The sequence below is a fragment of the Oryzias latipes genome, chromosome 11 (genome assembly GCF_002234675.1).
Source record: "Oryzias latipes chromosome 11, ASM223467v1".
Lineage (NCBI taxonomy): Eukaryota > Metazoa > Chordata > Actinopteri > Beloniformes > Adrianichthyidae > Oryzias > Oryzias latipes.
The window spans coordinates 15087735-15115441 of record NC_019869.2 but is presented as its reverse complement, the minus strand read 5'-3'; the positions used below and the strand labels follow the sequence as shown (position 1 = coordinate 15115441).

At 37.3% G+C, this 27707-nt stretch overlaps 1 protein-coding gene across 1 annotated transcript in view; it reads right to left on the bottom strand.

The window, feature by feature from the left end:
- Positions 1–27707, bottom strand: part of LOC101172912 (glutamate receptor ionotropic, NMDA 2D) — a 244735-nt gene that overhangs the window by 76345 nt on the left and 140683 nt on the right. Inside the window, exon 6 of the mRNA XM_011480970.3 lies at positions 27222–27362. Within this exon, the coding sequence (XP_011479272.2) occupies positions 27222–27362 (141 nt within the window). The remainder of the gene's footprint in view (positions 1–27221; positions 27363–27707) is intronic.

The following is a 27707-nucleotide window of genomic DNA, read 5'->3' as shown; positions in this document are numbered from 1 at the left end:
AAATGGAGAGACAGAGGCAGAAATGCAGCACAAATGAGAAATAGATCAGGGTTAAAAAGGGAATTATTCAGGGGTGCGGCAGAGAGAAGCTCGCCAGTTTTCATTTTCACTTGCAGGGATAAAGTTTACCCTGACATTCATCTATTTAAGCATTCATTGGTCCGCTCTAGATCTAGCCCTCTGTTCTAGCCAATCACATTGAAGGCCATCTTAGCCTGTGGAGCCACAATGACTGCAGATACTCTTCATTCCACGTAGGCATCACAATTCACTGCAGTTCCCATCAGACTCTCTTTACAGCACAAAACAGAAACTTTACTTAATGTTTGTCTTTGTGTGAGGCAATTTCCGGCTCTGACTGACATGGAACAAAAACCTGGTGATGTGTGTGTGATGTGAGTGATTCTCCATGAGTGGGAACATTCAGTCTCTTTGTTGGGTGATGAGAAAAAGCTTTCTTTGTTGCCATGACAACGTTTTCAGAAGTGAGAAGAGAGAAAAAGATGGAGACTCAAAAAGCAAGAATGGAGGAGACAGAAGAACTGTCAGAGACAGTTGAGTTATCCACAAAAACCGGCTTCTCTCATGTTTTTATCAGATCAAAATACTGTATCTATCTTATTTACTTTATTTATCCTATTTATTAAATGCAAAAAGGTCTTGTATTACATTTTACAATTTTACAATACAATTTAATATGAAATATTTAAAATAAACACTTTCACAGAATCTATTTGATGGTAATCTTTGTTATATTATGTGTTAAACTCAGCCACACAAACCTCCAAACACCCCCATTATAAACCTGGCCATGCTTTTGCGGCAGTAAAGAGATGCTTTACTGTTTCATTTGTAAATCCAGATGTTTAACAACTTGTAGGTTTATTGTCTTCGTTCTTCAAAAATGACTGGCTTGTGCAACTTTCTTGTGGACTTTGAAGCAAGGCAACAGTGGTTGAATGCAGTTGGCTTTGAATGCAGAGAATTGTCTCCTGGTGATGGGATTTGCAATGAATGTTTCACTCAGGATAGATGCTAATACTTTATCCTTATTAGCTATGATGCTAGTCATCCAACACCAGTATATATGGTTTTTTTTTAATTATTTGTCTGAGTTAAATTATATATCTTTTACAGAACGATTTGTGTATGTTTAGTCTGTTTTAATGTTATAAAGTTCTTTTTACAAGCTTTATGCTTTGTGGTTGTTTGTGCTAAAAACCGTCCTCACTTTAGATGAGATGCTGCAAAACAATTAATAAACTATTAACAAAGTTAATTAATACGTTTGCAAAGCTTATAAGCAGTTTAGTGATATGGATTTAGAAGACAATGGTCTGACTTAAGATGTTAATAAATCTTATTAACACTTTCAGGTATTTGCAAGACATCTATAATGCTAATAAATATCTTACTAGCATCTGACACATTAATAAAGCCTATTAATATGTTAAGTTAGTCAATAAAACGTATTAAGTTTATTAACACTTAGGCTTGTGTCAGGCATCTATAATGCTAATAAATATCTTACTAGAACCCCAAACAATAATAATACTTCTTAATTTGTTAACACAGGTTGTTAATTAAGCTTATTAACACTGACACATTTGTTAGGCACCTATAATATCAATAAATGCATCATTAGCATTATTTCTTAAAAACATCCTAATAATAATGCTTGTAAATGTGTTAACTAAGTAATTTAATAAACATTATTAGACTTATTGTACTAATAAATGTCTTACTAACACCCTATAAATTCATTTATAATGCTTGTTGATGTGTTAACAAAGCTTGTTAAGGAATCTTAATATAAAGTGTTACCCTTTAAATGCTTAATGAATTATTGAAAATGGTTAAATTGATTGATTTCTAATAATTACTTCACTTGCTCCAAAAATTGAAAAAATGATTCATGATTTTTCCTAATGTAACATCATTTTGCACATCTTTTAATTTTTGATACTTGATCAAATCTTGCTATAAAGATTTTTGAAACAGTGTTATCTCTATTTTACTGATTTTGTATTATTTTCATTAATCATATACATGACCTTTATAAGTAACAAAATCTGCAAATATTTTGGATAAATGATCTGCATTTGCCTTGTTGATTTCTAAAATTTCTTTTCTACATAATAATTAAAGTAATTCATCTTTGTCATGTGCTTTATTGATATTTCAGGATTCTTAATTCTGTTTAATAAAAAGTTATGAACCGGATATTGATAAATCATGTAACAAAATGGTTACAGTAGAACAGGGGTGGGATTATATAAGTTTGCTTCCTTCCCCTCCCTTTCAAGTAATATTTATTAATGTCTAATTATCCTAAGTTTGATTCGTTATTGTATGAATGTATAACTGCTGATTGTATTGTTTTGTGTATTATTCTTATTTGATGCTTGAAATAAACCATTTCAAATCAAATCAAAATGACGAGATGCACAATCCATATGGCACGTTTACCTTTAAAGCACAAAAAATGTGCAGTTATAGTTGATGTTACGTCTTTCTATCTCCCCTTTTTTTCAAACCTCACATGGCGATAGCACTGCTTAGACCTTTCTCTTGTTCATGTTTCTTACAGTCTGTTCCTCCCATTCAGGGCATTTCTGTCCTGTGCTTCACTTTTTTGCCTTCTTTTTTTTCATTCCATTTATTTCCTTTGGGTTTAAACTGTTTTAAGTGTAAAACAGTTTTACAATCTAGCTCCTGATTTGTCTACAGCTGTTACTCATCTGATGCTTTCTTCAATGATCCCCTGTAAACAAACACCAGGAGGATTTAGCTTTGCAAAAAAAAAGTATTTAAAAGACAGTTTTGTTTTTTTCGAAACAGAAAACAAAGTATGGGTGAATTCCATTGAGACGAGCACAGGGAACAGGTTTGACAGAAAAGACAAAGTGCACCTCATTGAATTCATGATGAGTTAGCTTCAGCTGCAATATTTTATGTTCTTCCTGGAACCATATTAGAAGCAGCAGACTGACACATTGTTGGTTCAGTGATGCAGGGACACAGAAAATGCAGCTTTTGCTTTTTCTTTGTGACTGCAGTGTACATTCTGTCCTTTACCTTAAAGGGAAAATGACACCATTAGATTTTCAGACTTCAAATTACAATTACATCATGCTAAAATGACCTCGTGCTTCATTTTTCTTTTTTAAAAAGAGAACGTGTTTGTCAAGAATTATGAAATGAGGAAATGTATTTAACATTTTATGTTTTATATTTTATCCAATCTGCAGGAATAAATTAAAAAAAAATCAAGGAAAAAAACAACTTTTTTTCAACTGTTACACTTTCAGTATCTTTATTGGTAAATGTAAGTGGAACGAAGCTCCAAACATAGAGAAAACCTGTGCTAATTGTACTGTTTCTGTGTGTTTTGTTTACATATTGTGCTATTGATTTAATATTACCACAAGTAATGATTTGAGTTAACACATTGTGTTTTTCTTCTGTGTGGAAATTTTTTTTTTCAGGTCAGCAAGAATACCATTGCAACAACACATCATCAGTATGCGTAAAACTAACCTGTCTCACGACGGTCTAATCCCAGCTCACGTTTGCATGTCATGTTTCAAAGTTTTCAAGCAATACAGTGAGATACAGTGAGGCTAATAAGAATTTACACAGCCTGTGTTTTTAAAAGTTGTTTCACTTAGAAAACCGGTAGGGTTCCGACATTTTCATCTTAGGGCTATGTCCACTGTGAAAGACATAACAACATAAATATATATATAATACACATAAATAAAAAAATAAATAAAAACCTGGAAATCACATCGCATGATTTTTAAAATTATAAATTTTATTATAATCCAGTCTTTTGGTCAGGTGGCAGTGAATGCAGTTTGTTTTTTCAGTGCAGTGTTTGTTTATTTGACAGGGATTTTCAAGGGGGAGCAGTTTTAGAAACAAGACTTTATCTAAATCATGATTTGCATCAAATCCGGTGGTTAAACAAGGATATTTTTTGATGGCAATGAGAGAAAAAAAACAGTGACACGTGAGCGTTGTGTCTCTTTTAAATACCACTGTAGCTTCTATTTTTTGTATGTTTTTGTAAGTAGGCTTAAGCTTTCTGCACCCAAATCAATATAATGATGATGGTATGGAAATATGTTTGTATGGCTGAAAACATGTAGGTCGACACGTGATTAACTGACAACAATGTTAACTGACAACAATATTAACATTTTAATGAAAACTTAGGTTTTGATTCTGTTTGATTTTTTTTAGGTCAGCGACTTTTTAAGAAGTTTCCAATTTTTTTTTTCCTGTAGAGATGAAATCAGTGATGCTCCTCCATTAGTGTTGTTTTTTATTTATTTTCCCAGGGATCTCACCAAGTTTCTGTGCCTTTTTTTAAAGATTCAGTGTTGAACAAATACAGGTATGTGAACCGCTGAAGATTTTGTCAGCCCTTTTGGCTCTGCCCTCCTTCCGTCCTTCGTCCCTCCTCCTCTTCCTCTCATCATCTCCCACTGAATGAAATGATTCATCACTTTTCCTGACAGAGCTGCAGTCCTCAACTGAAGGCTCTGACACAGCAGAGACTAATGTTGGCATCATATGCTGCTGCACATAACCTCACACCAACACACAAACCCGCAGGGGAGCCGGAAGGAGGACTTCAGCTGAATACAACAACCCCAATGAAAGCCTTCTGACCATGAGCACCAAAGGGAGGGGCATTAGGAGGTGCATAAAGGCTTTCATGATTCTTTTGTGACTCACATGCTGCAGAGAAAGATGCTGAGAGTCTCCCGTTTGGTTCAAACAGGAGCTTAATGTTTACAAATCCGTTTTTTTTTAGCAAAAATACATAAATAATATATACATATTTATATTGTCAAGCTACTCTTCTCTGAAAATTCCAAAATCTAATGCAGACAAGTCATTTTAAAGTTGTTTCCAAAGAAAATAAATACCGGTACAAACTTTTAATTTGGAGGGCAAAGACTGAAAGAAAATCCAAAACAAATATTCCCCAAAAGTAAAAAAAAAGCAACATAATAGATTAAAGGTAAATTTAGTAAAAATAATAAATAAAACATAAATTTGTGTACCCCAAGTATTTCAATTTCAACAATCAATAGCGTCAAAAATGGGGGTAAAGATATAAGATATTAACACATTAAAAAATAAAACATAATATTGAAGAAACTAGGATACAATGAAACTACAAAAAAATAACAACAAAAGGAAAACAACAAAAATAAAAAGGACGAAAAGGAAATGTTAAAAATTTTACTGAAAATATTTACAAAAGCAAAAAAGTTTAAAAAAAATAGATGCATCAACAACATGGAAAATGCAACATTAAAAGAATAATAGATCTGAACACTAACCAAAGTTGCAAAACAATACGTTAGTAAATGTGTCATTTAAGAATGACAGTTTAAAAATCAAGATTCTAAAAAAAGTTTAAAAAGAAGAAAAGTTGTACCCATGAAAAATAAAGAGATATATAACACAAAAATCCAAAACAGGCAATTGAAATGTGTAAATTGAATATTTTATTTAGTTAAAATAGGAAATACCTGACTCTGTAACGAGTTATTTTAAATATCCACAGTCTATTTTTCTTTTTCTATTTTTTTTTTTAGAAAAATGTTCTACAAAGTTGTGGTTAATCCAAGTTTAGATGTCTTCACTGACTTATTTCTCCATATTTTAAGTTTGTGTGCAGAAACGTCATCATTTACACATATAAATGAGAGCCTGCATGAGTTGCAGCAGTCGGAGCCCACGTGGCTTGAAGTATGCCGTTTTTTTCACGGCTGCAGAGTCCTGTGGGAGCCTGTGCAACACGGATGTGTTACACTACTGATTGTCTCAGTAGCATGAGATTCCCCTTAAAAAAAAAAGTGACGGATGGCTGTGTTGAGAGGTCATGAGAGCTGCATGCCGGCTGCTTGAGACATTGACATAAAATCCATAGAGTGTGGTGCACAACTCAGTACTGCGAGCCAGAAGTTTAATGAGGAAATAAAAGGGAAGACAAAACAGAAATATTAAAGGAAAAAAATAGATAAAGTGAGATGTTCTGTGAAATTGATATGCCCTCAGCCTCTGCTCTGTTACTGAGTAATTACTCTTTCACGCTGAGAGTTGAAAGGGGAAAAAAAGAACCCTGGCAACAACGAAGTCATGGTTCATGAGGTTTAGATTTTTCTCTGCAGCAAAGGCAAAAATATGAGAATTAAGTGCAGTCACCTTTTAATGTGGTCACATTTTTGTTCTTTTTTATGGTGTTCAACTTTTTTGCTCAGTTGACAAAATCCACTCAGTTATTAGTCCTTTTCACCAAAAGAGTCCTTTATCCTAAATAAAACTGCCATTTGAAACTAAATGGCGAAAAATTACACTTGAAATTAGCTTAAATTTTTTTGAGTTTTCACTTTATTATTGGTTTAAAAATATAAAATAAAATGATTTAATATTAAAATCAAAAGCAAGTTATGATGTTTTTTTTAAATGTACCCATTATATTACTAATATTGAAAACAGGATTAATATGGAGGTTTACAGCGGATGCAGAGTTTTATGTAATGTCATATAGGTGTAAAAATTACATGTAACTGGGATTTTTCTGAAATGTAAAAGACAAAGACAAATTTCCATTCAAACTAGCTCCAATCTCTTACACCATAAAACATATGTGAATTTATAAGAGAGGAGTAACGGCACTCATTATGCAATCTAACAATTTGACCAGATTGAAACAAATATAAGAATATGACATATTTTGCAATAAATACAGAAACTCTAAGTTTACGGCCACCTTTCATTTGCAGTTTATGTATCATACACATTACAATGTTAATAAGGTTTTTTTCAAGACAGATTCTCACAAGTTTGCAAATTATTGTCTCCTCTTCAACTAGCTGTGTCACTATAGTAAATAGTCTTATTTGTTACTTTAACATTTCCTGCACTGTGCATGCAGCGTTCATAAAGGGGGAATATTTCCATCTGCTGCCTCAGCATCCTTTTAATGGGGGGGGGGGGGGGGGGCATCAGGCACAGTGGCAGAGCTACAACATTTTATATAGGAGGCATGGGGGAGGGGTTGAAAGGGTGGCAAATGAGAAAATGTTAATTTAATTTAATGTTATTATCATTTTAATTGTTATTATTACAGTGCTTTAGGAGACTTAAATTGATGTTTTCTTAATCTTAAAGGTACTAATATTGGCTCAAAAGTGGCAAAGCGCTTTGCTGGGGGGGCCGCTACCCCCTCTTGCTCACCCGCAGCTCTGCCCCTGATCAGGCATGTTCATTATGTACTTACTATGAAACAGAGCTGTTCCTAAGATCCTAGCTAACACTGCAGGACCTCCTGTATATCCACCCGAATATATGTGAGCATGTCTCCTCGGCACCAAAACTATTTGATGACTAAGAGAGTCGGTGCACAACTCAGAATCTGAACTTTCCAATAAAATGATGACCAAAAATAGTCGCTTGTTAGCAGTGAGTGACAGACATAGAAAGGTATTTTAGTCATATAGCTTCACTTTAACCTCTGACTAAAACAAGTCAAATATTACAGGCAGTTCAGGGCTCGAATTAAAATACTGAAGCAGGTAAAAGTGAGAGAGACAGGAAAGAAAGAAAAAAAGACTGAACTTTGGAGTCAGTAGAAACAAATACAGACAGGGAACAAGTAGAGGTATAAAGAAATGGAGTCAATTAAAAGAGAAGGGCTGTGAGACTGAATGGAACAAGGGGGTGGTGGCTAAAAGAGATGAGTAGCTATTTCAACATCAAACAACACGGGCAGAAATTTAATATCCCTTTTTTTATGCACCCATTTGCATGTTTATAGGCAGAGTGGCGGCTCTGGTATCAGTCCTGCACACGTGCGTTCACATTAACACGTCACTTTCATCACTGATGTGACTTCCTTCATTAGTGCTGATGGGCTGGGTCGCAGGGAGGAAAAGCAGGGGGGTTTATTCATGTGTGTGGGGTAGTTCTCCGAGCCGACAGCCCTCGGAGCCTTGACGGAGAAAAAAAAAAAAAACACCTAACTGTCAGCTGCCAGAGTGACCCAGCCGACTCTGAGCACCTGCTCCGGCGTCTCACCTGTGGTGATCAGGTGAATCTGTGCGAGCTCCATAATCCTTCACTGATTAAATAACACCTCCTGTAATGTGATTTCACACAGCACCTCCCTCCCCCTATCCGTGGAGAGGGCCACATTTTCTTCTCCTTTCTCTGCAGGGAGCTCAGAGTCGGCCGCATGCAGCGTGTCTCATGCTGCCTGCCCGTTTACCATTTGACCCTTGTCAAAAGGTGAACATGAGAGGAAAAAGTGACTTATTTTCCCCGTATGACATTATTTAGTTATTTATTTTTATTACTGTATTATTTGTTTATTTTTTATTGCCGTATGACATTTTGAGTTTCAAACTTAGTTTTGTATTAACCAGCATTTAAAGTAACATCCTTAGGTACCATGTTACATTATTTTAAATGGCTAATGGGATACTCATACTGCTGTTTTTGTTTTTACAATATTACTGAACGGTATGCGGTTCATTACTAAATTGCTTAATTAACTGAGCAAACCAAATGCTCCACTAGCTGGTAGTGTGTCATGAAGTGTATTTCTGTCAGGAGGCGATAGTGGGTGGGTTAACAGGACAAGTGATTATGATTGGCTAAAGGCAGCAACATGCTTCATGGTAGCCAATCAGAGCCATCATTTTACAGCACAGTCGGGACATTTGTTCCTCACAAACACATCAACCGGCGAGTCCTAAAAGTTGCTATTTTGCATATGGAGATGCCATATAGAGACTATTTCTAGATAAAAAAAACTACAGGTTTTGAGATTTTGATGTACGGAGGTTACAGTAAAGTTCTTGAAGTTACTACAAGAACTTTTCATATTGTTTTACTGTTTACTTTTGAAGAAAACAGACACAGATGTAAACCAGACCAGTTGTCTTAGATTGTAAATTTGATTTATTTAATTTTGATAGAGTTATGCACCTTTTTTTTTCACTATTTCAGTATTCACTTTTGTCATCACTCTCTGTATGTGCTACACACCAGTTGAATCCTAAATGTGAAGCTAAGCAGAAGAAAACTGCCTCTATCTCTTTCTGGAAATGATCACTTCTTCTTAATTGCACCTAATTAAAGATAAAAAAAAGATTCTTCTAGATCACTTACGCCCGTTTTTTTCTGGTCTAGTTTTGTTTTGGAGTTAACAGTGATCTAAACTGACAGCTTTGGTCACAACACAACTTTATGTGGGCGACAACTTCTTGCAGAAATCTTTGTGATACATACAAAAGTGTGTGTGTAGATACTGCATATGTTTACTATGATTTTCTTTTTGTCTTTCTTTTTTTTTTTTAAAAGGTTAGGATCAACCTCCCCTTCTGCACCCGGCCACAAACACTCACCAAATTCACACCCACACGTCTGTGCACAATACTTTTGTTTGTCGTTAAAATAAAATTGGATTTCTAAGCACCATTTGATGGAATGGTGTTGCCCGCCTGGTGATGATTCAAACATGCCGCCGGTCTGGAAATGGCTGGAAGGAGAAGGGTCACATGAGCTGACCAGTCAAGCTGAAAATTGCCTAATTCTGGTCAATGAGAAATCGTTGCACCCATAGTTATTGCTTATTGCTCTTACAGGGCGTGCTATCATTAACTTTAAACAAAGGCACGAGAAACCACACATGTACAGATGTTCATTATCAGAACAAGATATGATGTTCCTGTTCTTCATGATTAAATGAACCACGTTCAGGTCTGCAATCTGCAGTTTTCAATAAAAAGAGGCTCCATGAACCAGGATGGCAGAACTCCTCTGTGACAGTTGGCGCTGTGACAGACAGATTCTCCTTCTGCAGAAGTATAACAAATATTCTCATCTCCTGTGTGGTTCTTCTCTTTGTTAAGGAAAAAGTCATAACTCTGACAGAACCTGTTCGAATTCTAATTTTTATTGTCATACTTGTCCTGCAACAGACAGGCGACCTTTCCAGGGTGTACCCCGTCTTCGCCCAATAGCAGCTAAGACAAACTCAGACAACCCCAGGACCCCCTAAAGGGATACAGAGGGTTAAGAAAATGGATGGATTATCCCATACGTATACATACATACATACATACATACATACATACATACATACATACATACATACAAACGTACATACATACATAAATACACACATACATACATACATACATACATAGTACGATATGTAGTGAAATGTACTAAGTGACTGTTCAAAAGAGTACAAGGTCTAAGTAAAAGAGCAGTGAGTTTAAAAAATTAAAAAGTATAAAAATAAGTTTAAATAAACAACTTGAAATATTAGTCTACTATCCAGTATACAGAACCTGACAACACTAGCTGAAATACGATTGGATAAAAACTCTTATCATAATGTGCAACACTGTAAGTAGTTGAGCCAAGTGCACCTAATGAACTATCAAACATAAATTTGCTTGTTATTAATAATTATGTAATGTAATTGTGACTTCCTATCTATAACTAAAAGAACAAGTAAAGTAAAAACACTTTAAAAAAAATGGGTCAGGCCGTCAGAGAAGCCCTTGCAGTCCCTGTTGGCCCATAGCTGCTCTGTGTTTCAGTTTAAAATCTGACTACACTTCTATCAGATTTTATGTATAAAATGTAACAGCATCTGTAAAGTATAGACAGCATCTATTTACTAAGCTAACAAGAGGAGGTGTACAACATCTTTGAAAATATGTAAGATCTGTTCTGGAGCCTAGTTTAGTTCAAGGTTTGCAACCTTTTACAAAATGTAAAAGAAAAAAAAAAAAGGATAAATCACGTTGCTTAAATTTGCCTGCATGATACAACTTTTGGCGTGTCAAATGTTCTTTGTTACAATAATTAATTCTTTTCTTCTTGTGTGGATGCTTTTAATTGTGTTATCACTGTCTTTTTGTGTTTGTGTGTGTTTCATACACTATTCTTTCTCCTCCATAATGTATTATGCATCCAATCCTGTTTAACCAATTCCATCCAAAAAAAAAGCCTGAGATGACTCAGAGACCTCTCATTCCAGGGATGAGATGGCAGACAAAGGCAAGCAGGAGAGAAGAGCACGTCAGTAGATTGATAGAGGGGGGGGGGGGGGGGGGTTGATTTAATAAGTGAGAATGGAGAAATGATCAATGGGAGAGATACAAAAAAGAGGGGGGAGAGAATGCAAAAGAGTTGTACTGAAATATTGGAGCTGGTGGAGAACAATTAACTTTATTAAAAAAAAAGAATAAATCATTTTTTTAAAATCAACTGAATGTCAAAGTATTTCAATTTAATGAGCCTTTTAAAAAGCCAATTTTAAAAATTGTTAATAAAAACTGAAATATGATATTTGATTTCATTGCACTTAAATGACTAGATCGTCATATTTCTGATTGTATTCCATTAACAAAATTTAAATAAAGATGATTTTACACTGCGATGCCTAAAAATATCATTTTGTTTTTGAAATGTGTTGTGCTCATATGGAGGAAGTTCAATTTCCATGTATGGACCTGTCTGCATGTTTTCCCTATAGAAGCCAGATCACATGATAGCAAAGACGTCCAAAAGACGGATAGAGGGAGGAGTAACAACCACTTGATCCATTTTTCAAGCACATTTTGAGAATTTTTCTGAAGGGCCTCATCCTCAATTACTAATTTATTAAAAAAATTCCATTTCCAAACATTGAATCATCTCATTTCGTTTGTAAAAATATGCATAAGAATATCATAGTTAAAATCTCACAAGGATAAAATCCTTGTTGAAACTTATCAAGATATGTTTTTAGGAAGAGCTCCAACTCTGAAGCTGTGAAGAAAAGTGTGGTCTAAAAAAAATGTATCTGTGTTCATTATGCATGTAATGTAACGTGTCTAACAGCGCAGGTGTATCTTTGCAATTTTTCAAGTTTATTTTTTGAGAAAGGCTTTAAGAACGAAACGATTGCCCTCAAGAGAAGCAAGCAGATTGTACTTTGGAAGCATGTCGTTTGAAGGATGAAGGGTGGAAAAAAAAAAAAAAGCGGCTATAACCTCAGGCAGATTCATTACAAAGACTTGCTGTAATTGTGCAGGAATGTCACCAATCCTCTTTGCATGCCTGAGCAACCCTCAGCTCAGATTAATTTTTTCCTCTCAGTAAATGAAAGTGATTGTTAAAGGTTCATTTTCTTCTGGAGACAAATTCCACATTTCCATTGTGTTTTTGTTTTGCATTATTTTTAAACAGTTATAGTCTATAATTGCAACAATTGATTACCCCAAAAGAGTTGCAATAGCGATGTCAGAAGCTGAAGAATTTGTGGCTCCATCTGAAAGAGATTTTTCCAAATTTGCATTAAGACCAAACATATTTTCTTACATGAGCAAAAGAGAACAAGGAAACCTGTGGTCACATGATTTACAGCTTTTCCTAATTGGAAAGACTTTCCAAAAAAGGTGAATCATGTCTGTCCTTTCACAGAAAGGCTGCTATAGAGTTTGTGATTCGTAGGTCAGAGGTCATATGAAAAGCATTGCCCCCTTGAGGGCACATTTAATCTTAGTTTTAAAATTATAATCTGACGATAAAATAAATCACCCCGGTATAATTTTTAAGAAATTAGTTGTAAGTACTTTTTTTTTTTTCCAATTGGCAGAAATGGGGACTTGCCTGATAATGAAGACCATGAAAACTGATCAGAGACCAGCCTTAAAGATGTATTATACAGGCAGCAATTGTTAAAAATGATTATTCTTATTAAAGTAGACGTTTAATAAACTTTTATTGCTCTTTTATTGCTCTGCAGATCCCTGGTTTCCAAATTTGCTCCTGAAAAATATCCCCTTTTTTTTTTTGCCAGCAGGACCTGCTGCATATCTGCATCAGGTGAATCCAGACTCTGACTGAACACATCTGATCTAAGAAATCAAAGCTAGCTAAAGCATAAACAGCTGGTTGTTAGTTGCAGTGGCTGTTCATTAAGCAGATCATCTGACAAAAAAATAATGTGTAAACATTAGCATGGTGGCACAGCTTACAATCAATATTGCATCATGTACAGTGTCAGGACTCCAGCTTAAATGGGTTATCTGTGGGATTGGCATTACAGTGAAAAAAGCCCAAACCGAGAAAGAAAGAGGGAGCCGATAGGCGATGGAAGATGAGGAAGTGTGAGAGAACACTCAACAGGAAACAAAGGTGGAGGGGAAAAAAGGAGGAAGAGGTGTCTCTCCTCATAATGAAAACAGGGAAAGGATGTGTGAGCCTGAGGTGAGCAACGGAGGAAGGCTGAGTCAAAACAAAAGCAGCTAAAAAGAAAACGTAAGAAAAAATGTAAATAAGACTGTCTTAGATAGGAATAAAACATTTATCATCTCCAAAATGTATCTATTAAAAAACCACTGAAATTCAGTTTTCTTCCAGATCTTTTTTAAGCTCTTTTTCAGAATTGCGCCTTCGGCATTTATATTTAAAAAAAACAGTTAACAGTTTAAAGTTAACCGATTATAACAAATTATACTGTTACATTGACATTACAGAAGAAGAGTATAATATTTGGTTCATTTGTATTTAAAAAATTGTATAAAAATGACAAAATGTTTCATTTTTTTAAGACTCCAAATCTATATTGATGAAATTCTGCAGCTCAACCACCATAATTTGCACAGATAAGACAGGAAACAGACAGGAAGTGGTAGAAGAGTCAAAGTGCTTGTGTTCCAAATTAAAAAAAACAATCTTGTTGGACACAAGATTTTATGATAATATACAGTATAGTGGGCTGCACGGTGGCGCAGTGGTTAGCGCTCTTGCCTCACAGCAAGAAGGCCCCTGGTTCAAGTCCCAGCTGGGGGACATGAAAAACACAACATCAATGGGGGACCTTTCTGTGTGGAGTTTGCATGTTCTCCCCGTGTATGCGTGGGTTTTCTCCAGGATCTCCAGCTTCCTCCCACCGTCCAAAAACATGCTTCATAGGTTGATTGGCAACTCTAAATTGTCCATAGGTGTGAGTGTGAGAGTGAATGGATGTGTGATTGAGGATATTCCACCCTGCGACAGACTGGCGACCAGTCCAGGGCATCCCTTGCCTATGCCCAAGTCGCCAGGATAGGCTCCGACAACCCCGTGACCCCAAAAGGGAATAAACGGTAAAGAAGATGAAATGAATGAATACAGTATAGTATTTATTTTTATTTTTTTTAACAAATCAAGAACAAGTTAATTCTGATTTGTCAGGGGTTTGCAACCCTTCAAGAAAATAAAGCAATATCATTAAAAGAGACAGTTTTTGTGACCATACTCTACTTTTTGGGCCTAAAAGTAAACTTTCCGAGGGGGACACTAAATACATAAAAAAAAAAAAAAAAAAATGACTTTTTGGTACAAAACATATGTTATGATGTATTATATGAAGCGGTAATAGTTTATATGAAGCTGCAACAGAGTAATTAAGGTTTATATATGAAATTAGTATTCAGAATTCTATTATAGTTTAACAGAATGCAGTTTAACAAAATCAAAAGAAAAGAAAAGAACATTTTCACTGGAAAATCTTACATTTCTTTTCCAATTTCCCCTTTTAATAAGAGTTTTTAATGAAACAATGTTAAATAAATACGGATTTGGATGATTTACTCAGGAAAAAAGGCAGACCCGCTGTTTTCTGAACCCTAAAGCTCTGAGGGAGTGGTAACAAAGGTGTTTTTTGGTCGCCCTGAATACATTTGCAACTCTCCGTGGAGCTTTCATTAGCAAAGTGAAACAGAGACATGCGGGCGGTGCGGCACTCCTCCGCTCCATATGACCACTCTCCTGAGGCTTTTAGGTGACTCGCAGAGCCTCCCCCACTCTCCTGTCTCCCATTCCTGCAGGCACCACCAGCCACCCGCTCTCCTGTTTATTTGAGTCTTTTTATTTCTCCCTCCTTGTGCTCAACTCATTGTTGTGTTCCATTCCAAATGCTGTTCTCCATATAACTAACCCCTTTTCTTTTTTCCAGAATGCAATGTCATAATTAAAAAAATATTGGACTGTATATTTGTCACTCTCCTCTTTCTGTCTTTTTTCCTTTTTTTTTTTTAGCTTTTTTGCTTCTCTGTTTATTTTTAAGCATCACTCCATAAGTAATTAAAAAATGCAATCTAGAAATATAATTGAAACGGCAGAATTCAAAAGAAAGGCGCTCTTTGTTACTGTTCTGTAATTCAAAAAAACACAAGGATGGCAGAAGCTGCTGTAATTAAAACTACATGGAGCCGTTAAGCCGTCATCCAATTTTTGAAATGGAACATTGTTTATTTATACTTATAACAATGAATTTATTCTCTGTTATGAAGTGGGGTCACCAGGATGTACCTTGTTCTCTCCGGCTGATCTGAGTCCTTTGTGACCCTCCTATCCTACTGGTTCAAGATGAAAGATTTTGTTCTTAACCTTTTTTGGTCTGTTTTTGCTTCCAAAATGCTTAAAGTTTGTTCATCAGTGTAGTTGTCTCCGGAGGCGAGTTCCTTCATAGTATTTTTCAGGCCTGTGTTTTCAATGGTCGGGTCACCTGCATGTCACACCTTTTTGTTCACGCTCTCGCAGATCAGTTCGCGTTTTGGTCATTTCACATGTATGCCTTAGTCGTTACTGCCCTTATGGGTGGATACAGGCTGTCTGAGAAAGAAAAAAAATCCGGAAATTTTAAGATAGTTAACCACTCAGTGAGCCTATAGAGGGAAAATGTTCATGCTGATTTTTCTCTGTGGGCATGCTGCAGGCGTCAGGTTTTAGTGAACATTTAAACAGCACCTAAGAGTAAATAATAGGTGAGACGCAGGCATTTCATACAGATTTTTCATTTCTTTCAGCCCCCTAACACTGCACAGGGAGCCCTGTTGTTGATATTAAAGTGATAAGTGCGCGCTCCTTGCTTGCAGCCGGGATCTTAGAAGTTAGGGAATTACACATTAAGAGCATAGCTTGTGTGGGCACTCTAAGGGGCTTACATATCACATGCTCACCCCATGCGTGAAGCATTTCCACATAGTCACTCAGGAGCCAGTTACTTACTAATAACTAGAATGCCACATAAGGGCACCATACAACAGCATCACCTGTACGTCATAAGTGCGTGTAACTTACATTGTCCTTACAAATACTTCCCGATACACTTACCATACGCATGACAATGGTACGTTCCAGTTTTATAATTAAGGTAGCCTTTTAAGCCTCAAGGGAACTTCAAGGCACACCTGTGCTCCCCTTTTTCCAACTATTAGTAATTTATTTTTATATGATAGTTTACATTTTTATGTTAATTGCATCTTTAAATTTGATAAAATGCCCGCAATTTGTTGTACTCTCCTTTTAAAATGATGTCTATAGAGTTTTTCTTACTCTTTTTTTTTCTTTATCTCATCTAAAACTTTTCTGTAACATCTTCTACTTTTCTGGATGTGTCTTTTTACATGAGAAAACTTTCCTCCTTCCATCAGTGCTGTTGTATGTTGTCCTTCTCTACAGGATGATCCTCCTCTTCTCGATCTACACCTGCCCATCGTATCTGTTGTCTCATCACTTTGGACCAGAGGCTCTGAAAAAAACACAGCTTGAAGCAGTTTTCCAAGCAAACTGTGACTTTCACCTGGATTTTCTCAGTGTGAGGTTTAATCAGAGTTTTGAGAAAAAAAGTTTGCGTGTTTTTGTAACGCAGCAAAGCTTGGTAAGGTTTTCCCAAACAGAGTTTGCATCAGCGATGGCTTACATCACGATTGATGGTTTTGGACTGAGAAAATCCACTGCCTCATTCATTTTGGAATTGTGCAGGATTTTCTTGGTAAAACAATGTTTACTAAACCAAAAGAATCCTGCAAGTTTCTTCCTAAATCCGTATTACTTTGCGCGCCGGTGTGTCAATGACAGTTTCTATCAAAAAGGACTTAAAGAAAATGTGCATTTTTATGCTGCGTCAGTGTGGAAAAAAGAGTCTGTGCAGAGGACAGGTTTAAATGGATGTAGAGACCTCTTAGGGGAAGGAAAAGAAGAATGCATTTAAGGGCCTTTTGGCTCCAAACTACATGATCAAAGTGATTTTATGAGTCTTTGATGTAGCTGCATTTTAGGTGGTAAAGACATGCTGAAAAGGCTGAAGCTGGCTGGGTGTGCCATCAAACAGGAAGCTCACACGTCTGAATATGTAAGCACATCTGAACACTCTCAGGTCTGTAAGCAGAATCTGAGAAGCTCCATGAAGCTTTTCTTGGACGTGGGGAATATGCTGCTGCTGGAATGCAGCGCTCTGCTCCCAAACAATCCTAATGATTTGACGTGAGGCCACTTAATAAAGGCCAGAGACTTAGCTGCTGCTGTTTTATTATCTCCTAAAGTTGGTTGGATGATCATCTTTGCTTGGTTCTCATTAAAGTCGACAGTTTGGTGTTTTCTTGCATGTCGAGCATCGGTTTATGTCACAGCAGCGGCCAGCACTCTGCTGTTGCTTCTAATCACCCAGTTGCAACAATAATTAGCCGTCGTTACCCCTTCCACCGTCTCCTGTCTACTGCATCCATCCTCCCCCCCGACACTCCTCCGGCTCCGACATTCAAGCTTCCATTTTACACTTTTCCTGTCCCTTTCTGCGGCGTGATTCCTCAGAGCAGCTGGCTCTTCACCAGCTTTTACTGATAAATACATGTTTGGCTCCACTGCCAGAACACACACAGAGTGAAAGAAAGGCTCCAATGAAAGCAAGGCAGATCTTCCTGTTTTATTTCTAGAAATCTGGAAACCGTAACCCTTGTGCTATCTTAGATGACCCCACCCTTACATTGACGTGTTCTCCCTACCATGACAAAGGTGGATAAAGGTGGAAAGATTTCATGAAATCCATGGACACCAGTAAAGATCACAAATCATTGAAGTAAAAAGGTTCACAGCACTGTCTAGTGGGTCTAGATGACCCCACTCCCAATGTTAAAGTGCCTAGGATAGCACACAGGTTAAAAGGTTTTTCTTTTTAGTTGGAATTGTGTTTTTAAGAAACATAAACATGAACCAAAGTTTTCCTAAGTATGAAAAGATACAGAGAAAACTATTGCTGCTCTAAATTGAAATTTGTGTCTTTTATAAGAATTTGCCTCCCAAATGTTTAAAATCATCATTCTTCCATTCATTCTCCACACCCGCTTAGTCAACGCGTGTGTGTGTGTGTAAGAGAGAGGAGAGGAGTGCGTGCAGCGAAGTAGAGAATGAGGGGGGCAATTGGGGGCGCATTCATGTTGTGTGTTACAGAGGAAGGAAAACGGTAATAAAAGAAGGCTTCCCCCAGAATAAATGTTATGGACTCTTTATTAACCTGCTCTGGAGAATCTAAGGTTCCGAACGGGGAAGTGAACCCCGAAGGAGGATTCGTCTTGGGTCCCGCGTCGAAAAGGGAGAAAAAAAAGTCATCGCGGGAAAGGTTCAGCACCACGCTCGGCCATTTCGCTGGAAAATTATTTAAAAACCGCCTGGTTGCGATGAGAGCCCTGGAGTTTGGCCTGAATAGAGCTGTCACCCCAAATATTAATCAAATCAGTGACCTTGCTTCCTTGCATTGACTGGTCTCAGCAACATCGTCCGCCATGGTTGTTGTTTATGTTATAGGTCCTGCCTACTTCAACGCAGAATTATGAAGTTTGTAGCGTATCGATGACGTACGGGTCAGATACATGTGGCCTGGCCGTTCAGACGGAGGTCGCATTTCAAAAGATCGGATATGTATCGGATTCAGGACCACATATCCAAGTGACCTGGGTAGCATTTGAAAAGATCGGATCTGTGTCGTTAAGACTGTCATGAAAATATCAGATACAGGTCGCATAGGGGCAAAAAAAACGGAATTGGGTCGTTTCAGGCTGCGGTATGAACGTAACCTTGGTTGCTGGAGCTGATGCAGATACACCTAGCAGGGTACAACAGGACGGTTCGTCAGTCCATCACAGGGCCGTAAATCCTCATAAAAGTAAAAGTAGTAAAAATACAAAAATAGTCAGAGGATATACACATTTCTTTTTTAAAAAGGATGTCATTTGTGGCCAAAAAAATAACACATCTAAGTCTTCAACCATTAAAAAATGAATCACTCTCCAAAAACAGTTACAAGAAGAAGAAAAAAAACACGTCTTTAATAAATAAAACAAAACTAATAAACCAAGGATTTGTTGCCGAGGGTTTCTCATGTTATTGAATTAGTTGCATTCTTCTTTGAGGTTTTTTTATTTTTAATTTCAGACACATTGAGAAATATACGGCTGTCTGTTCAAGTTCATGAACCAAAATGTATGTTTTAAATCCAAACTTTGACTCGAAGAACACAGAAACTTACTGTCGACCAAAGTGTTTGGGGTCATAAATGATAGAGTTGAGAGTCAGAATTTATAATTCCAAAAATCATACATTTATCGGGTCCTGAAACTGAGTTATCCAAAACAAACAAACAGACAGAGGAGGCAGATAGTTAAGTACATTCTAGCATGGACTACCAATGATGTGACATATGATGTGACATAAGTAATAAAACATTCTTCAGTGGTGGGAAGAGAAACAGTAGTAATAGGAAGGAGCATCGTCTTCAGAACAACCCTGGGTTAACCTATTAACCTATGAAGCATGCTTTTGGACGGTGGGAGGAATCCGGAGAAAACCCTTGCATGCAGGGAGAACATGCAAACTCCACAAAGGTCAGGTCCCCCAGCAGGGGCTTGAACCAGGGGCCTTCTAGCTGTGAGGCAAGAGCGCTAACCACTGCCCCACCGTGCAGCCCAAATAAAAAACAAATAGATTTGAGAGCTAAATTAGACTGAAGACTTTCTGGAGTGGACAATAAGGAGAAGGCAATAGAACACGGGGGTGAGCAATGCTCATTCCCGCACTGAACCTGACAACTTAAACTAAGAGTTCTGGTGTGTCTTGCAGGTCTTTCCACGCTGTTCTGGTTCTTTTTTGACCTTCTGGATGAGGCCTTGTTGTGCTTTGAATTTAGTTTGGTTGATCAGTCATTCCTTAAGTTCTCTACTCCTTTCCTTCTTTTAGGGAGAATGACTGTCACAATGACTCTCTGAAAGCTTAAGAAATGTCTTTGTAACCCCATCAAGCTCTAGCATGTCACTGAGTTTGTTTTTTTGTCTGTTTTTTTCATCAGACAGCTTCTATTGAAGGGATTTCTTTAGAAAAAGTGACGGGTGTGACAAGACAAACTGAACTCAGCTTTCGAAAATGTAGTTAATTATACTTCATCAATGATAACACAGGTTTCTGCATTTTGTATCTGTGGTTGGTATTAAAAACGGCTACAAAACCCCCCAAAAAATCATCATGATGGGAGCGGAAACAATAAAACAAATCTGTTTGCTTCACAGATGGATTTTTCTGAGCAGAAGAAACGTCTCAAACATCGCCTGTAGACACGTTTCTCCCCCAACAGACTTCTCATGCTTCAACATGGAGGTTGTGGGTTTAAATGTGTTGTGGTGTTTTTTTGATATACTGATACTGTGTGATCACAACCACCCTGCCACGCTGAATAAGTGTAAGTGCACACTGTGGTGATAATGCTACTAAATCCAGCACCTCTGTGTCTTAAAAGGAAGCAGAAGAAGAAAGCCCCTCCAGCTGCTTCTATTTGAGATGTGATCAGGGCTGGCACTGAGTCACAACTGTGAGTGTGTGTGTGTGAGTGTGCGTCAGAGCAGGGCCAACCTGAGTCAAACGCACACTAAAGCAGTTGCGATGCAGACACAGGTGAAAAAAATAAGTAACAAATGTCTGAGATGAAACCAAAATCATTTTACAATCAGAACATAAAAAACAAAATTTTGAAACAAAAAAAGTTAAGAAGAGTCCATAAGCAAAAAAAAAGAAAAAAAGAGTTGGTTTACTTTTTTTCAGCAAGAAGGAAGAGACAGGTTGCCTTTGGAATAGTTACATTTTAAATGTTAATCAGTCTGAAAGAAGAAAAGCAGTACACTGTGACACACTGTGGTGACTTGTTAATGATCAGGGCTGCTTTCTTTCCACTGATAGGAGTGAACCTGCAGCTCATGAAGGATAGCTCTTTCAGCTTACTGAGTACAAAATGTGTGTGCAACAAATGTTGCGCAAATACTCCACCTGAAATCATATCAGATATCCTTATCTTGTCTTTGATCTGGACTCTGAGGGTGGAGATCTTTGTTGTAGAATATGTTGAACATCTGATTCTCAGCCAACTCTGGAAATGGAAATTCTTTTGTCTCCTACAGACTTATCTGGATTTTTAAGAGTTCTAATTTCTGTTAGAAATTTTCCAATGAAAACTATGTTTTTGGTGTTTTTAACATGTTGTAGCATTTTTCTGACGATGGACATATATTAAAACAATTAATGTCAAAATTGAATTTCCATTTCTTTATTAATTCATTTCTTAAGAAAACAAAGAAATGCTGTTTAAAAAGCTTGTAGCAGTGAGAAACTACAAGGGCATGTCACCAGCTCCTTGCTACGCTCCATTCTGATGCATCCACTTGCAGAAAAATAGATCCATGCACGTCTTTGTTTTCCTCGTCTGAGGTGGAATCTGGATCAAAACTGTACAGCTGGACAGCTCCAATATTGCTCACTATTTTTGCTGCACCAATAATGTTAGGTTGTAGTTGTGAGGGGTTGTGAGCTACCGGGAGAGCGAGTAGATGTATGATGGAAAGTATAGGGTGGGCTTACTCCATGCCAACAGTCCCACCCACAACTCAGAGTTGAAGTTCCAATAAATTCCTGGAGCTCTGCAGAAACTATGTCCTAGAAAACGACACAATTTTTTTTTTTTTTTGGCTAAAACGGCATAATCATAATTGAAGGACCCCTGGGAACACGTGCTACAGATCAAAAGATGATCAGCAGTGGGACTTTAATATGTTTTTGGTACATCAGATCTTAAACTTTTAACACTAAATATGATTTTAGTTATAGATACTAAATACATTTACCCTATTTTTCTCATCGTCCTCTAAATCCCATGAACTCCTGTGGTGCCACGGGGAACCTGTTTGTAAGGAAGCTGAAGCTGAGGCTTGTTCAAATTGTTACTGACAGATTTTCTCAATTATCTTTTCAACAAAAGTGTTTTTTAAAGATGACAATTGTTGCATGAAAGCCCCAAAAACAATTCTGGAATTAGAGGCTTATTTTCTGTGACAAGGGCTTTCTCAAGGTGATTTTTTTTTTTATTGTAAAGTAAGTCCACCTTAACTGAAGTAGTAATTAGTTTAGCTATTTAAAACATATGTGACATTGCGTTTTCTAAATTTGCATTCAATGTAGGACATTTTTCATTTTTTTTTTAAAATCAGGACCGAAAATGTTCTGGAAAAGTCTCCTATTTCCCCTGAGAGCAAAACCGTCTATGTGCTACAAGGTGTCAACTGACTGCCGGACTGTCGCTGTCACTCCAGAGTCCCATGAGTCCCTTGTGCTCCTCCTGACAGACAGCCCTGCACTGATTGAAAGCTTACAAAAGCCAAAATCTGAAGGACATAAACTGCTTTTCCGAGTTTAAGGCGACCAGCTCACTTCATTAAAGCGGCGTGGGCATGGGAAGCAGCCGATGACATTCATCTGCAGGCGAGCTGCTTGTCTGTGCAGAGAAGATTTCTGTGGCAGAACCATCAATCAGTCACGTCTGCACCCATCATAGCTGCCAGCGGCCACAGTTAACTTTTGTCCAGCTGCCTCACATGAATCATTTTCTTCCGGTTTCATGAAATTCATTTGGAAAATGTTGCAGGATTTCAAGGTCCCGTGCTTGTGTGTGCCAGCGAAGGAGTTCAACCTGTTTGAGAGCATGGTATGGAGGAGAAAACGTGCTGCTTCCTCTGTTTACAAAAGGTTATAAAACCTAGCTTTATTGTTCAAACATAAAGGACAGAAAAGAGAGTCTGAGAGCTTCATCTCAGTTTGAGGGGATGCAGTTTAAAAAAAAAAAACATAAGGATTTTTTTTTTTTCACACCATCAGCTAAATTTTAAATACTAAGTAAAAAGTGATATGTGTAAATGACGAAGTTTACTAGCTCACTTATTATTGTGTCACATTTCCTTCGATTGAAGAGGCATTAGTTTCATAAGAAGTAATGTTTTGGTTGTAAAAGAACATTCTTAAAAAAGAAAACAGAAAAACAGTGTTAGTTCTTGTAATGTATATTTTAGTAGTGAAAACTTTTATTGCTGCTACTTCTGGTTTTTCGTGAAATCCTGACGCGTGCGTCAATTCAGCCAGAGACAGAAAACAAGTAAGGGCTGATGCTCCTGCAATAAGAGAAACTTGTTGTAACCCTTGTGCTATCCTAGGCACTTTAACATTGGGAGTTGGGTCATCTAGACCCACTAGACAGTGCCCTGAACCTTTTTTCTTCAATGATTTGTGATCCTCACTGGTGTCCATGGATTACATGAAATCTTTCCATCTTTATCCACCTTTGTCATGGTAGGGAGAACACGTCAATGGAAGGGTGGGGTCATCTAAGATAGCACAAGGGTTAAATCCACCATTTGTGTTAGCATCTAGCTGGAAGGCGAACATATACGATTATTGGTTAGGTTTATTGTTTTAAATTTTGGGATTATTTGCTATTTGTTTAGTTTAAAAGAAATAAATGTGTTTGAAGTCATCTAACAAGCTAACCAACTGGCTAAGGTAAAGCTACGTACCGCGGAGGGTGTCACTGCGCATGCCATTTGAGTATTTTCACATCACCATTGAAGAACTTGGTTTCCGCATTGGAAAATCGACAGTGTTAAAATATGCTTTGCAGTGTTTACTGGGTTTGCTTATACTTTGATTTTGATTTGAAAAAAGTAAAGTGGACTTAGGGGACATTTGTTTCTAATGACTTTGGTTCGATTTCACAGCTTTATTAAAGATACAAGATAAATAAGGTCCCCAAAACCACCCTCTAAACATTGAGGAAACTTGATGAAACGTGCAACGTTCGACCAGGGAATAACCACAGAATAATAAACTGCACTTGGTGGACGTGAAGCATGTATTAAAAAATACTCAAAATTGCGGAATCACTTGGATAATATTCTGTGACAAATGATGGTGTTTAGAGCACAGATAGGGAAGATGTGGTATCAAAAAAGACAAAAAACCCTTGTATACCTGTGATCACCAAGTTCTCCCATTGTTTTCTATCCGCAAAACAAAGGCGTAAAATATTATTTAACTCGCTTATTTGCAGGTCTACTGGGCTACTTTATTTATTTCTGTGTTCAGAATTGGAAACTCTATCATTTGTGATTACCAACGTTTATCTCTTGAACTTAAAAATTGTGGGTTGTGGTCCCTGGTTGTGAATCAAAAAGGGAACTATAGCGAGTTTGTTGTTTTATTTTTCTTCAGCTCTTACGTGTGACTATGACTGTAGAGTAAATAAACGGGTTGTAACACCCCATCACAGTCCATCAGTTGTGATCATTAAGTGCATCTGAAACAAGTCTGGCTGGAATGCTACAGTATGCATATGTACTATATATTAAATTAAATAGCAAATCAAAATATAACACAGTGAATGTTAAACAACTTGATTCAGGAAATTGGCAATACCTATCCCTTTTTTTGAGTGATTTTGAGAAACATTCTTCCATTGTAGTCCTCATTGAAATGAGTGGAAGTGTCACTCATTGAAATTGGTCCAGGAGATAACAGGCTAATCTGTGCTATTCACTCACTGGCCCCAGAGGAGAGGATTTAAAAAAGATAGATGACACAAATGGGGTAACTGTATTAAGTATCTAAAACCAAAATTATATTTACGACTTAATGTTTAACAGCTGATGTGCCAAAAAAAAACATTAAAATCCCTCACTGATCATCTGTTGATCTATTTTCAAAGCATTCCCAGTGGTCTTTTAATTATGATTATGCTGCTTTTAGCCCAAAAAAACCCTTGGGTTTTTAGGACATCGTTTCTGCAGAGCGGCATGAGTTCATCAGAAATTCTAATACGATAATATAATAATGTAACTAAAATGGCGAGCAACACTGGAGCTTTTCAGCTGTACAGTTTTGAGCCAGATGCCAGCTCGGGTGAGGAAAACAAACATGTACATGGATCTAGTCACAAGAAAATTCCACAAGTACATGTTAACACCCAAAACAATTCTCATCAGAGTAGGCCTTTAAGGGAAATCTATCTAAACATTTTCTTTTAACTTTGAATACAAGATAGGATGCTAAACTTTCCTTTCCCCACAATTCAGGGCGGTCGACCTCTGATCGGACGATTGCAGGTTTGAATCCTGCCAACCCGTTTCTTGAAGTGTACTTGGGCAAGACACTGAACCCCGCATTGCTTCTGGTGGTTTTAGGTTGGTGCCAGTGTTTGGCAGCAGAGCCGCCCGCTGCAGTGTGTGAATGTGTGTGTGAATGGGACTGTTACTGTGAAGTGCTTTGGACCTCCGAGAAAGGTAGATATACGCCACTTACCATTCTATGGCAAACTTTAACTTTTGGGTCACAGTTTTCGGTTGATTTGACTATTACATCAAAAATATAAATAAATGCCAATTTTTCGAAAAAATACTTTTTAAATTTGCTTATAAGCAAGTAGAAATTCTTTTTAATTTACCTTATACTCACCCTGCACTGCAAAAACTGAATCTTAAGAAGGTAAAACGATCTTTGTTTAAAAAAAAAACTAAAATATGTGCATAAACATAAACATTTGCAAACAAATGCAGTATGCAGGTTTTCGTATGCAGGATCCAACAGTTTACTATATCCACAATTAGGTTCAATGGTGTGACATAAGAGTTCATTTCCAACCAACATGACATCCCCTAGATGCTATATTTTACATTTTTAGTTGCCATTACATCAATTTAAAAGTCAAACCTTTTGTTAGCATGAAGAAATGTATTAGCTAAATCTTGTTTAAGTGTTTTCTTCCAGTAAAATTGCCATTGCTGCAGAATGCTGTGTTTTCCTTGAAATGGGTTTTTGAACAGAATTAAAGGCTGGAAATGTCTCAACCTGTTCTCAATATAGTCTCCAAGTGGCTGCCTGAAGTCAAAACTGAGAATCTGACATTCGGACGACACAAGATTCAGCTACAGTAAGTGTGGAGTGGGTGCTGCACAGCGTGCGTCCCAAAAACAAGTCAATTTGACTGGATGCAACCAACATGAGTCACCATGTTGGGATGATGGAGACATAAACGTGTGAAATTTACTTTCTTGTGTTGAGTGATTTCACACCTCATTGAGATACAAGCCTCCCACTTCAGCTGTCAGCCCGGGACATCTTTATTTCAACACCTGTTGTAAAATCATACACAATGTAGTATTTGCTAGTATTTCTTTTTATTTTTACCATTCCAGCAGCTTAGTAACAGATATAAGCTAAGAGTGTCTCTGTTGGACAGATTGTTTTCATATACCAGGGGGTGATGTAATCTCTGGACACAGAGGGGGTACATTTGTATAAATCCCTTTTCTATTTGAGCCTAAACCTTTTATTATTGTTTTTAGGTTTTAAAGGGGGTCTTCATGCTATTTATGAGCATGAATGAGTTAGATGACATCAGGAAGATTGAACAGGCATTATTAAGCATTTATAAAGCCCTTCGTATTCTCAGGTAGTGCCCTGGATTTGAAAATCATGCTCTCTACTTTCTCTTAAGCGACAAGTAAGGCGTCACCAATTTCCCAAAGTAAAAATTGAATAAATATGAAAATTTACAACACTATTTGTGAATCCACTGAAGATAAAAACGTGGTTTCTAAAAAAAATACATTTTTTCAAAGGTAAAATCTTTAAAACGCAATGTATTGTGGTCTATATTGTGTAGACATTATTTTGATTACATTTTGTAGACCATTGTGCAGTCTTGTGAGCATCAATGCACACTACTTATTTTAGAGAGACTTCTGGGGCACTGAATTTTGGAATTGTAGATTTGGACTAAAATAAAATCAGGGGGAGGCAAATACTACAGGAAAAAAGGAAGCCAATCCCTGTGCCACCTCTGAACTCGTCCATGCTCAACCAAATCACCTGGTGGAACTCGGCTCTCTCAGGCTGCAATGACACAGCTGCTGGCCTTGGTTTACTCCTCGGTTTCCTCATCCTCTGAACACACCAAGAATCTCATTAACATTTCCATCCGCACGTCGCCACGCCGCCACTCTCACCTGATCCTGTCTAGCACTCGGTGGGTGTGGTTGCCGTCGCCCTGGCAGTTCCCAGCGTACTGTGCCCGGCTGGTGGCCCCCTGGTCTCGTCGCAGAGCCATGGCCCCGTGTGTGAGCACAGACACCCCCTTAGCAATTCGTCTGCAGGATCAGAAGGAAAACAACATGAAGCCAGGAGGATTTTCGAGGTTTCATCTGATGCTACTGAGAGAAAGTCATGGCTGCCGAAGATGACTGTGGAACATGCAGCTTAACCATCTGCATAAAAAAATACGACATTCATCTGTTTGTTAATACAACTAAAGGAGTGATCACTTCTCCAATTAAAATATGAAGTTTCTAAACATTATGCTTGCAAAGATTCCAGTCCAAAGCGTGACTATCTTGCAAATATTCAGGAAAACATGAAGATTTTTTGCTGTATTGTAACAACATATTTACAATAAAAGAAGGCTATTGGGAAAAACCGTGAGAGTACCCACGATG